This window comes from Pocillopora damicornis, chromosome 1 (genome assembly GCF_964200805.1).
Source record: "Pocillopora damicornis chromosome 1, jaPocDami1.2, whole genome shotgun sequence".
NCBI lineage: Eukaryota > Metazoa > Cnidaria > Anthozoa > Scleractinia > Pocilloporidae > Pocillopora > Pocillopora damicornis.
In genome coordinates this window covers 3695406-3708830 of record NC_142670.1, presented here as the reverse complement: position 1 = coordinate 3708830, position 13425 = coordinate 3695406, and the positions used below count along the sequence as shown (strand labels likewise).

At 35.5% G+C, this 13425-nt stretch overlaps 2 protein-coding genes across 7 annotated transcripts in view; one reads left to right on the top strand and one right to left on the bottom strand.

Moving 5' to 3' along the window:
* LOC149051380 (adhesion G protein-coupled receptor E3-like) overlaps positions 1-404 on the bottom strand; it is a 494984-nt gene extending 494580 nt beyond the window's left edge. Inside the window, exon 1 of the mRNA XM_089184045.1 lies at positions 272-404. The gene's annotated coding sequence lies outside the window, so the exon portion shown is untranslated. The remainder of the gene's footprint in view (positions 1-271) is intronic.
* Positions 405-509: 105 nt separating this feature from the next.
* Positions 510-13425, top strand: part of LOC149051372 (replication factor C subunit 1-like) — a 106458-nt gene continuing 93542 nt past the window's right edge. The window contains exons 1-8 of one of the 6 annotated variants that reach the window (XM_089185577.1): positions 510-610; positions 2235-2268; positions 2715-2788; positions 3047-3080; positions 3743-3830; positions 4659-4830; positions 5429-5710; positions 6627-6806. In XM_089185577.1, the coding sequence (XP_089041703.1) occupies positions 5552-5710; positions 6627-6806 (339 nt within the window). In that variant the 5' untranslated portion in view covers positions 510-610; positions 2235-2268; positions 2715-2788; ... (2 more) ...; positions 4659-4830; positions 5429-5551. The other 5 variants (XM_089185549.1, XM_089185542.1, XM_089185560.1 and 2 more) reach the window with 5 other exon arrangements.

Sequence of the window (13425 nt, the reverse complement as noted above, 5' to 3'; positions counted from 1 at the left end):
TCAAGTCCAATCTGTAGAACTTTTATCGCAGTTTTTTTTTTTCTATAGGGTCATTGTATATTACATGAAATTGTTTTTGAATATCAGTGTATAAAACTTCAAATAACGTTTTGCAAATTTCATGCTGCGAATTTGAATATTTTTCAATAAACAAACGATATACCTCGAGGAGACGACAGCGCAACGAAAGAACCAAATCGCAGAACGAGCCGGCGCGAATCTAGGGCGCAGTCATTCATGGAAATATCGACATCCACAACAGAGTACGTACCCCTGAGAAGTGTTCTCCGCGGATCTATTTGCCATTTTCAAAGCAATCTATTGGGGCAACTGCACGTGGTTCAACCTCTCTCGCCTGACAGCTCCTTTCATTTGGTTCCGTAAATTAGAATTAGATTATGGTTATCTTATGACCTATTGTTTTTCTCGGAAAATTAGCGGAAGAGAAATTACAGGAGTCTGGAAGCTAGCTAGGTTGGTGACCGCTGACTGAATTACAGGAACTTTTCAAAGATGGCGCGAAATGTCGGAGAGTGATGTGAACACATCACTAAACTAAAATGGTTTGTTAGTCGTTTTAGTTCTCAGCGGCAGAATTTCGCCAAAATTGGTATGTATTGCCATACATGGTAAAATTTCCTTTGTCATGAATCTTTTATTTAGCACATGGTATGTAATTTTACGACATGATTTAACCAAGAGTTTCATTCCACTACATATATCTAACCCAAGGTATCTTTCTGGGCTGGAATGTGGGAAATGGTGTGGTACTGTGTGTTAACTAACTTTGTAGGTGTAATTTTCAATAGTTTGTCTGAGTATGTCAGGGTAGCTGAGTGAGGCTGATAAGTTACAGTGTTTTGCCTCTTTTATCTTAAACAAGGTCATTAAGTGAAGCAATTTTGTCTCATTTCTTAACTGACCCAAGATCTGTTTGCTAATTCTCCCCACTAGTTTAAAGACGTTTCCTTGTGCATTTGTTATAGGAATTTTTTGTTAGGTCAAGATAACTTTTTTCATTACCCTTTTGTTGAATATTGTTTAGATATTTTAGGAAGAAGTTACATCATGTTAATTACATCTGGGAGTTTAAGGGTTAAACAGCATGATGTGATACACTGCTACCTAAATTTCCCTTAAGTTCGAAATATCCAGGACTTAAGCATTCCCTACAAATTTGTTCAAACTGCAGCTTTCACTTCTGCAAATTTTGACAAGTACTAGTTAATCTTTAATTTAATAAGACTGAAGGGAAAATGAAATTTTTGATTAACTTGAAAAGTGATTGATAAAGAAACATTGAAACTTCACCTTACTCAAACTTTTTTTTCCACAAGCCTGGTGTAACCAATGTGCCAGCAATAAATTTTAGATAAGTTTAATTTCCTGATGACTGGACTGAACTCTTCTATTTACATGCCATTGCTAGTGATTTCTAAGTAAAGTATTACAAACAAGTTCAGCAGTACTGTAACATGAAATATGTATAACAAAGACAACACTAATAATATATGAAACATGGGTCACTAGACGAAAGAGCAATTTACCTGATGATTTTGGAATATGGCTGGCATAACAGTGTACTTGCAATTACCTTTTAACTCAAGCTCACACCTTTTTTATTTGCATGATCCGCGTAAAAGTCAAACTTATATGGAGAGTTGCGTGGACTGGGGCTTAAGGAGGGGGATTGGTTTCTACACCTGGTGTCTTCTCTTGATTTTCTGAGCTGGAAGATAAAGTCTTGTAAGGAAGCTGTGCTCCAAGGAACAACACCCCCCCTTGATCTTATCCAGTTTTATTGTTAGGTCCAAAGAAGTGAATTTATCTCACATCTGTGTGAATAAAAATATGTAATTGTTAATTTGCTGGTCAGAGTTTATCAAGCAGTGAAGATGATGACATTGCCTGAAAACAAAAACCAAAAGTAAATCAGAAGAAGAAGAAGAAAGGAAAAAACATTATTTACTCAGGTTATGTTTTAGGGTGAACACCAACAGTTTTGAAAGGAACAGATGTTGAGACTCTACACAAACTGTTATACCTCTGTATTGGTTTTAATGGTTTCAATGTACATGTAAGCTAGGTAGTTGTGCTATACAGTTTTCTTGTCAATTCCCACTGCAATTTGCATTATTACGGAAACAGGGTGTAAAAAGATTCACATAATTATCTGTACAACATCACAATGATGTCCTGACCCTATTTCTAAATTAATTTTACATCTATTTTAGTTTCTGATGAAGATCCTCTTCCTCCAAAAATCAGGTATGTGATTTGTTTCTTGAATTTTGTTCCCTTCCATACAGTTGTAGTTAATCCTTTAACTCTCAGAAGTGATCAACATGAAACCTCTCCCTATAATAATCTACACATTATTCAGCAAACAGGTAATGAAAATATTTAAACTTATCAGGTAGAAGCCACTATCTTGATCTAGCACCAAGCTCTCATAACTAATTTAGAAGGAAATGTGTAGCAGCTAGAGGGGAGAAATAGCAATCAGATCTTAGGAGGATTAAACTTTTGGACCCTAATATCAGCCCTGAATCAAGAATCAGGGAAATGGTCACCAACTGTAGAAGCTCTTGATTATTAAACAAGTTCTCCTTGTCAGCACCTTAGAAAATGCATAGAGAACAGTATGGAGAATATGCATACTGATATCAAGTTGTATTCAGAACCTGGTTCTCTTTCATTCATGTCTCTTTTAGAAAAGCCACATCAGTAGAGAAGGAGGAGAGTTCAAAAGCTAAGAAAAATAGAAGACCAATCAGCTTGGACTCAGGTAAGAAAATGATGTCTTATTATTGAGGGTACCCCGTACCTTTATGTGAAGGGTGATTGGGAGATTTTGTTTTCACAGGAATCATGCATGATTTCAATTTGTTTTTCATGAATTTTGATTAAAGATGACATAATCCTTTCATTTCCATCTGAACAATTTTTCTTTATTTAAACACAACCCATGAATGAAGAATTAAATGAATTAAATGTGACTGACAAACCATTTTGTTTCCCTGATAAATTTTGGCTTATTTCAAAGGGCAAACTCATAGGATGAACAGCTTTATAAACAGGTGAGAAAGAGTGAAATTTTAATTTGTGAATTTGGCAAATTAATTCTCTTTTTTTTAATTGCATGTGAATGTCAAAGAATTTTGGATATTTTTCATGATGCATGAAAAGGCCATAAATTATATTTTTATGTGACAGAGTTCTACAAAAGGGTTCAGAGGACTCTCCTTATTGATGGAGTGAGTGGTGGAGTTTCAAAGTCCAAGATCTGATTGTTAATTCTCCCCTCTAGCGGCTAGATGTTTTCGTGTAAATTAACAATGAGAATTTGTTGTTAAACCATTATTTTAGGGTTTTGTAAAGGTTTATTTTCAGGCTTCCTTTCTACCAATTCCCTTGCATTCAAGAACCAATCATTGAAACACCTAGCATGACCATATTGGGAAGTGTCAATCACAAGGGTTTCAGCATACTCTGCTTATTTATGGAGTGGGAAAGCTGGATAGGGAAATATTTGGTGTGAGGTGAACTTGTGGTACAGTAAAATGATGTCAGTTTTTTTAACATTGCGTGACCTTTAACATTGCTTATGTATCAGCTTGCTAAAGAAAACAAAGCCATCTGCTTCATTCAGGGTTCAGCACACTTACCATTAGAGCATTATGCCTCAAATAGAATTTGAATATTGTATCACTTGAGTTATATTTTGATGTGGTTTCTAAAGATGAGGAAGTTGTGCCCAGGAAATTAAAAAAGTCTGTCAAACAGTCTGACAATGTAGCTTCTAAAGAGGTCCAGCAAGTTAAAGAGAGGTATCTTTCATCATTCTCTTTCATTATATTTGACATTTCAGCACCAAACCATGGTGTTCATTTAGATCATAAGATATTGCTCTGGAGAAGCATCTGGCTTCTTATAAAAATATCATGCCAAATTTTGTTTCTCTGTTTGTTTGTTTTTTCCTTCTTCCATCAAGCATTGGGAATGTTAGATCTGTCATAGGACACTACTCTTATGCCAATACATTTAACCCTTTGACTGCAAAGAATTACAAGCATCTAATTTCTCTTTACAATATCCCTCCTGAATCAAACATAAATGTGCGTTGACTGCTTTTTTTTTTGAAAGTAAGGTATTTAAATGGTCTTCTTTCACTGGAGTTTCTTTTCAGGGAAAGATGATTTATTAAAACTTAGTGCGCATTGTGTTTGCTTTTCTGGTTTCTCCAAAATTTTTAACTTTTGGATAGGCACATGTTACACACAGGTGTCAAGGTTAGGTCACAAGATAGAGGAAATGATCACCATTTAAGTGTAAGGCCTGGGTATTATAAAAAATATTATAAATTCCAAGATATTAAAATCAGTTCTCTTCACTGTCTGTCACACAAGTGTTGTGAAAATATCTTTGAGAATATGGTGTTCAATCAAGTGATATCCTCTTGTCTGATGATTTTCTTTATTCTCATCACATTGCTGCTCAGTTAACTGTGAATTGGTATTATTGCGAGAAATTAGAAAATTGATCAATCTTAAGTGTGCAAATTTTAAGCTTGATCCAGAGCTTTAAGCCTACTAAATGATCATCCCTTAATTCCTTGTTGAACCATCAATCATTTTTTTTGTTTTCATTTCCCACAGAGATCTGACCCAAAGTGAATAGAAAGAAGAGTATAAAAATGGGAGAGAAAAAGAAGGAAGAGAAAATGGGAATGTCAACCGTCACACAACAGAGCAACCATCAAAGAAAAGAAAGGAAGACTTCTCAGAATCAAAGTCTGAGGTTAAAAAGCCTTCCCCTGAGAAGAAAAAGGTTTGTAAGCCTTTTGATTACAATGTATACTTTATTGTTGCAAAATTAATCATTACTATTAATACTTAATTGAACCAGCTACCCTGATACTAGAATGGATTGGATCTGATATGATTGCATGTGTAAGGTATGTGTCATTAAGTACTTAAATAAGTTACTTTTAGATGAAACAGTAATATTTTATGACTAAATTTGGCTTTGTTTAAGATCCAAAAGCTTACTCAAATTTGTTAACTGGTGTTACATTTTGTATATTATGTAAACCTGTCCTACTATGACACATTACTAACAATACTTGCAACAAAACATTACTTACGATACTAACACTACTCAAAATACTACCATTACTGTACCTAGAATTTATACAAAAACAGTAACAATCGTGACAAAACTTTTAGGTACATTTTTGGTGATTTTAACTCTGACAATCCAGGGAGATTCTGCCACTTTGTCTCCATTTTTCAAAGCAGCAGTGTCTTCACTATCAACATTCCAATTTGGGACAACTCTTGCCTTGTGAGGACAATTCTTTGCTGTTAGAATATTTGATGTAAATGTAACTTTTGTTCACTTCAAATTTTATCCATGGAATTTTCAGGAAGTACCAAAGACAACTCCTGCTAGCACACTGGCTGCCAAAGCTGCCACAGTTCCAGAAACTCCATTTAGAGACTCGAAACCAAGTCCAAAGAAAACTGTTACTCTGAAAAAGGAAAAAAAGATGTTAGTAAGGAAACTCCAACTCAAGGAACACCAAAAGGTGTCAAAATCAGAGGAAGTGGTTGAAGTTCCACCCTCATTGGAAAAGAAAAAATCTGGCTACCATGGTTTTATGGCGAGAGATGGTCCTAGGGCACTTGGTTCAAAGGAAATCCCTCAGGTAGGTTTTGAAGACCATAATAAGGTCTGATTGTTAATTCTCTCCTCTTGCTGCTAGACATTTTTCTGTAAATTAATAAGGAGAGTTTGTTGTTAGATCATTATAACAACCACATGTACTTGATAAGTTTTAGTATCCTCAATATGTGTTTGCTGGATAATCTATGGATATTCTCAAGGGAAGTTACATGTTAATTTCTTCTGGTAGTTAAATTATTATTATCTCTCAAGCTCTTTATGGTTTGTTTTCCATCCTTTCAAATTTTAATGAGAGATGCAAGACAAAGGAAGATGAAGATTATTAGAATTAAGGCTTATTTGGAAAATCTGCAGATACAGTTTACACGAAAAAATTGCAAAATGCATGCTTTCATTCACCCTTTTACCTCTGAGATGTCAATAGTAATTCTCCTTAATGTCTGTCATACAATTCTTGTAATGTTAGTTTGGAGAATTTGGTCTTGGATCAACTAATAATCCCCTGCTTGATATTTGTATTTATTCTCATCACTTGTCTGCATGATATTGTATTGATATTGTAAGGAGAAGTTCTGTCTTGATCACTCATGGGAGTTAAAGGGTTAAACAAAAAAATGTATTTTATCCTTTTACTATCAGTTGTTGTTGTTCAAATGTTGGTTCAATGTCAGTATCTGAGAAACTGTCTACCTCCCCCTCCCCTAATCTAACATTAACCCTTACTTGTTAGCAGTTGATGGTTGTTGGGTTAGGGGAAGGGGTGGGTGTGCAGATGCTGACATTGATCTGAAATGGTTATGGTGTATCTACAGAGTTTTTCACTTTTTTGCCATTTATAATTTTTTAGTTTGGACAGTGTTAAGAGGCCTTCAAGGGAAGAATTAATTATTTGTCTGCTCATCTTGAATTATGCATGCACTTGATAATATAATTTTTAGGAAGCAGAAAACTGTTTGGATGGACTGACATTTGTTATTACGGGAATCTTGGAAAGTGATGAGAGAGAGGAGGCAGCAGATCTGATTCAAAGATATGGTGGAAAAGTTACCCAATCAGTGAGCAAGAAAACAAGTTATGTCATCATAGGACAGGATCCTGGGGAGAGTAAACTTTCCAAGGTACATTGTAATACACAGCTCAAAAGAGGAAAAAAACAGAACTGTGAACATAAACATATCAGCTGCACCTTTTCCCTAAATTTTTATAGCAAATCCGGGTGCAGCTTATAGCAAAAACACTTGGGAAACTTGCCACAAATTTGCAAATTTGTAAGTCTGTATAGAAAACTACCAAGAACTGATAAATTTACCATGGTAGAAATTTATCATTTTTTTGTTGTTGTTGGCCTCTAAAAGAGTTCTTTTTTTTTTTTTTTTTTTTCTTTTTTTTTTTTTTTTTTTCTCTATGAGCATAACCTTATACTGTGGAGTTTGTTAAATGTTTTTTTGTTAAGTGACTTTTAACTGGTTTAAGGTTTTATTTCCTTCCTTGAATAGCTAAACATTACTTGGCAAGAAACCTGTGGTTTCTTTGTTGTTGTTGTTTTTTTTGTGCAACTGATCACATAATTTGTTAATCCTCATTTCCCTTCTTCCATCTACTTAATTTACAGTGTCACTCAGTTTGTCTGTTTGTCTGTCTGTCTGTCTGTCTGTCTGTTTGTCTGTCTGTTTGTCTGTCTGTCTGTCTGTCTGCTCTTTTGTGTATGTTCATTCTTCCAATTACTGTCTTTCTATCTGTCACTTATTCTCCTTGTTCTCCTCTGTCCAGTCACCCACCTGTCAGTTTTACCACTACTCTAAATTCCACCTTTAGGTTCATCTGTTGGATCATTTTACTGTACTTCCACCTGTAGACTTGTTTGTGTTACTTAAATTGAGTTACAAGAAAGTACAGTTTTCTTGTTTTTTATTGCTTTATTTTTTTAATCTACATAAGATTTTGACAGTAAAGGTAATTTTTTTTTGTGCAGGAGAACCAAGTCTGTTATGGGTGGACAAATATCAGCCTTGGGCAGTGAAGCAGATTTTTGGTCAGCAGGGTGATGAGAACAACATGAGAAAGCTGATGAACTGGGTTGAGAGACTGGGAAAAGAATAGAAAGAAACCAGCCTCTAAATGTGAGTACACATTGATTGTCAAGATGCTTTTCCCTCAAATACATGTACATGTAACTTCTCTTCAGGCAAGTATGCAAACGGTTCAGGCAAACTGTCAGAGAAAGCAGATGAAAAAGTTTGGGTTGTAACCAGATAGGGGGACCTTTCTAGGGGGGGGGGGGAGTAGCAATTCTCCTAGTCACCTGATGCTACTGAAATTAAGTAAGCATAGGCAAGGTTAGACCTGTGGCTCTTGTGCTGACTTTACTTTAACCCTTTATCTCACATGAGTGACCAAGACAGGATTTCTCCTTACAATATCAATACAATATCAATCAGACAAGTAATGAGAATGTAGAAAAATATCAATTAGGGGATTATTTGTTGATCCAATACCAAATTATCCAAATCATAAAAATTTTATGGCAGACAGTAAGAAGTACTAGTGAGCTGTTTGAAGTAAAAGGGTTCAGTGGATGAACCTAACCTTAATCAACAGATATTTTACATAAGACCTTAAATTGAGTTGTAATGCAAATGTCGTCTAGCTGTTGGCTAAATACCTTTCACATTGAATCCAGATTGTTTCTTAATTCCCACATTCAGAGATACAATTTGTTAAACAGCTGTAACTTATGAACTTTTATGAATTTATTTTACTCGACAGTCACTTATACATGTAGTTAGTATGTTAGTAATGGAATCACAGTTTTAAACCTTTTTATTTTGCACAGCTTTCTTTTACAACAAAGACCAAGATGGGTCGTCCTTTATGGCAGCTCTTCTGTCCGGTTCCCAAGGAGTTGGAAAAACAACAACAGCTACATGTACCCTGGTTTGTGAAGAGCTGGGTTTTACGTACATTGAAATGAATGCCAGTGACACACGAAGCAAAAAGACCTTGGAAGAACACATTTCTCAGTCACTGAACAATAAAACCATGGATGGCTTTCTGACACTGACAAGATTTGGAATGACTTTGATATTATTAAAGATACTTCATGAATTCTCCAGTCTTGCTAAACTGATTTTCCTCTGTAGTTAATTTATTAGATTTCAGATGTCATTTTCCCTTGTATTTTTGGTCGTATTCGCTATACAATAACTTTTTGCTAAATTTCGCCTTAGGTCATTTCTTTCCATTCACCCGTCGAATTAAAGCTCTATTGGTCAACTTTTCCTAAAACATTTGTCAAGTTTCCAGGCCGACAAATCGCCTGCATCTTTAATAAGAAAATTTCCTTCACTATGCGTTCAGTATGTGTGTCTCATTTTTCCCTATCCTGTCAAGACCTCTCGTATGGCAGTCCAGCGCCCTTCGATCAACCTAAGCAGGCGATGGTTTAACGACCATCACATTAGCAAAAAATAAGTATACTAAAAAAAAAAATTGCATGTTTATATCATTGTGCTACATTCCGAATTAATGAAAATGAAAAGTTAAAAAATGTAATATGAGGTCCTGTCCAAACTTGGCGCATAAATAGTGAAACAGCATCGCTACAAAATAGAATCATGGATCACGAAATAAGCAATGACACGATTTTCTGTTTCAAGTTCGATGAGCTCATATTCAGCTTCTTCAATACTGCTCGTGTTACCAAGTGCACCGTTTTGTTACACACTTCTGGGGCAAATCACATTTTCACAGGAGTTAAGGTGAGGACAGAATAAGTTAATAGCGACCGAATGCAGTGAATGAGATAAACGGATATTGACTAAAGATACAAATAGAAATAATTTGAAACATGAGACAAAATAATGAAAAAAATATCGATCTTATGTACTCGTCACGAACGCAGGATCGAATCTTAGACCATCGGATTTTACGATCTGAAGTTCTCACACATAGCTATAGATTTCTCGTTAATGGTCCATGACATACAATGGATACATAAAGGATCATCCTGCATACTGCTAAGATCATCACTGTCGAAAGTTTCATGTCTTCAAATACATAATGAAATTTCAAGCTCTTGCGTGACAAAGGAAAAAATCATTTTTAACCGACGACCGAAAAGAAAAACCCTATCCGTCAGATCAGGTTAAACGACCGATGAAATATCAATGCTGACATGAAGATAAACATACCAGACCTTGAGGTAGCTTATTTATCTTCCCATGAGGGATTTACGAAGCTGCGGCATTTCTGATTCCAGTATCATGTGCGTCACTTGTCTGTACGAACTGTTAGACATTTATTTATGACCTCGCTTACTGCATCCAAACTCGGCTGACAATTCTAGAGCTCAAAGAGACAGAGAGCTACGGCCTCAGATTTCTCTTCCAACTTAAAGACAACTGGTTCAGTAACAATTTATTCATAAAATTCTTATAAGATACACAGAGGGTTTCTGCACACAAAGATGCATGGAGTACACAGATTTAAAAAAATTTTGAATATCTTCCTCGGATATTTTTTTTAAGAAGAGTACTTATGGTATTCGCTTTAATTCTTTCCAAGACGCGAAACGATTTAACTATGCTTTTCTCTAGATACAACGAGAAGTCAAGTATTTTTCTTGCAAAAGAACTTTATTGGAATTAAATTTATTGCAAGTAACCTTCAGGTGAGGAAAGATAACGAAGAAATATGTAGCATATTATAATCGAAAGACAAGAAAATTGGAAAAAATTTACATATAAAATACATATTATTGATGTGGTTTCTTTAGCTTTGTATCTCCCTCCAGTGATTACACCGGACACCTACGCTTTTGACTGCAAAAATTTTTAGGGCACAATTGGCGGGAGTTATTTACAAGAAAAAAGCTTACCGTTATTATTTTTAGAAACTTTTTGAAGTTGTCACGGTGAGAGCGGAAGATGAAAATTTGAGAGAACTGTAACGCTAATGGGAAGATGACCAAAAACAAATGTGTATCATATTGAACGAGGGATATATTGAGTTGATCACTTGAAGAGAAATTGCATTGGTACAAGATAACTCACGGTGTAAATTCATCCTTATCGATTCAGTTATGGCAGGGTGTAACATGTCCTGCTCAGAGAAGAAAAGGGGTTTTGCAGATTGCGAGTGTTTTGCACTGAAAGAGAAAGAGCTTGATTTAAATCACAGGAATAATTAATCGCCATGGAGAAACATGTAAACAAATAATAATCATAAAAAGAATAAAAAAAAACAAACAGACAAAAATACAAGCACAATACTGGGCATTAGATGAGGTTACATTTTTCAAACTCGTAAATATGTTACCTTCATTTATTCATCGAATTGTTGTGAAGCAAAATATTATTTTGATATTTTCAGGCATGTAGAATTAACAAATGACACCGTCTGGAGAATAGAAGGATTCAGAGGATAACAGTTTAACAGGTACAAATCAATTTTCATTCTGCAACTGATTAGAGCTGTAGAGCTCATGTTATTTATAATGAAAGATCGCAATCTTATTTTTCTTGCGGCTGAAAACAATCAAGTTTAATTTCAGTCGAATTTCCCGGTTTATTGTTATCAGGTGTGAAGATATTTCAATGGTTTCTCTCATTTGACTGGTTTTCTGAAGCCTTAAACTCCTAGAAGTGATATAACTTGTAACTTATCCCTGTAATATCAATATATTATCCAGCAAACAGGCAATGAGAATACTCAAAGTTTTATCAGGTAGAATTCAGTCGTTATCTTTGAACTAACACCAAATTTCCGTATCTACTTTGAAATGAAACATGTAGCAGCTAGAGGGGAGAATTAACAATTCGATCACGGGAGTTAAAGGTTTAACTGTGCGTGATGATTATGCGGCAGAAGCGCGTGATGAGCATGTGACAAAGCTAGATAACGTGACGTATATAATTAGAGCTCTCGTCAATATCAAAATCAGCAAATATCTCTTTGTAAGTTTGTAACAAAGCTCAAGGTTGAAAAAAAAATTACACAATCCCTACGTTTCTTTTGATTTGGTAACATTTGCGTTATATAGTAATAATAACGGTAATATGGTTGTCGGTGAAATACCAGAATTTTTTCAGTTTCCAAAACGTGACATCTCCACCGCACGCTGTAAATGTACCATTTATATCTTCACATATAAGGGTATCAATGTCGTCATTACAACCGGATTTATCAACATGACAGTTTTACCTTCCATGTGGGCTGTTTTTTTTTTCAATTGTATTTTTTACCTAGAGCTGAATTCAATTCTTTTTCAAAGAAAATAGTTCATGTCATGAGAAACTGTTGTATTACAATGTCCGAAATTGAATTAATTTTTCGGCGAGCTGAATTTCGGTGCAGCGGATCTCTGTAATCGATGCTCCTATTTAAAAAATTATATTTGATTCAAATTTTGAACCAATATATTTTGAATAAAATGGATGATACATGTCGGCCTATCGATACGAATTTATCTGCTTGAATTGAATTATCTGTTTGAAGGAGTTAAAAGATGTCATGAACACTCGATGGTAAAATTCGTATCCACGCGCGGTTATCTAATACCTCATATATGCGTTTATAAAATAATTCAAATAGTACGCGCGCTCTGATTGGCCATAAAATCGTTTTACATGAGCGTAAGTAAACACAGTTTTCGTTCCTCTTTCATTAGTTATTTTATAAAAGAAATGTAAAATGGTTTCCGTGTTTACATAGCCTGACTCGATAAGCTGGAAACCACTCCGCTTCGCGTCGTGGTTTCCTACGCTTATCTCGTGTTCTCCCAACCTCCCGCGTGTTTACATCAGGCTATGTAAACACGGAAACCATTTTACATTTCTTCATTGTATTACTGGAAAAGTGTGAGCTTAAAAAAGGCTGTACATCGGCCAATTTCCATCACTACATTTTTAGCCGGGACCGAGACCAAGGCTTCGTCAGCAACGGATCAAAGGATCTATCACGCGATAACTAAATATATTCATGCACCATGGAATTACCAAATGAATCTGCGAGTTTCGTTGTGATTTTTGTTTTGTTTAGGTCGAATCCGTGACCTCTGTTTTAGACAAAAATGCTGGAGAAGCTTTTATTCATAGGACAAAAATATACTGTTTAGTTACGAAGTTATACGAGGTATTCAACAGGCTACAAGCATTTCTTCATTTCCTTCTGTGGGCAATCAAAGTGGGAAATTGCATTCTTGGGTAGCCGATCAGAGCACAGCTTTCCTGCTCGCTCACGGGTCCCACCTTCACGTATAGATAGCAGAGGAATTGGGAAGACGTGTCAACAAAAGTGAAAATTTTAATCCCAGAACCGCGATGACTAAGGTTTTTATTGATCACGTATGAAAACTAAACCCCGTCAACGACACGATTAATTATTCTGGTCTTTTAAACGCTTTGGAACATCAATCCACCTCCTCGCAAAACTTGACACGGTAATCGTCGACGGTGAATAAATTTTTGTCTTCAAATGTTCGAACTACGTATCTACAAGGGAGTTAGTAGTATCATTTCTAAGTGGTTATCTGTCAGAGTTCGGTTTTCGTAGATATACCTTTACGCGCGATGACGGACTAAATGGGCACATTGTTTGCTTGTTTACATGACATCGTGCGTTGGAAGATAAAACTGTGAGCTCAGTAAATGCTGATATTGGAGCAGAAGCTTGTTCTGTAAGGCAAGACCACCTCAGCAGCTTCAGGGAAATGTTCCAGATTTCCCATCCGCCATAATA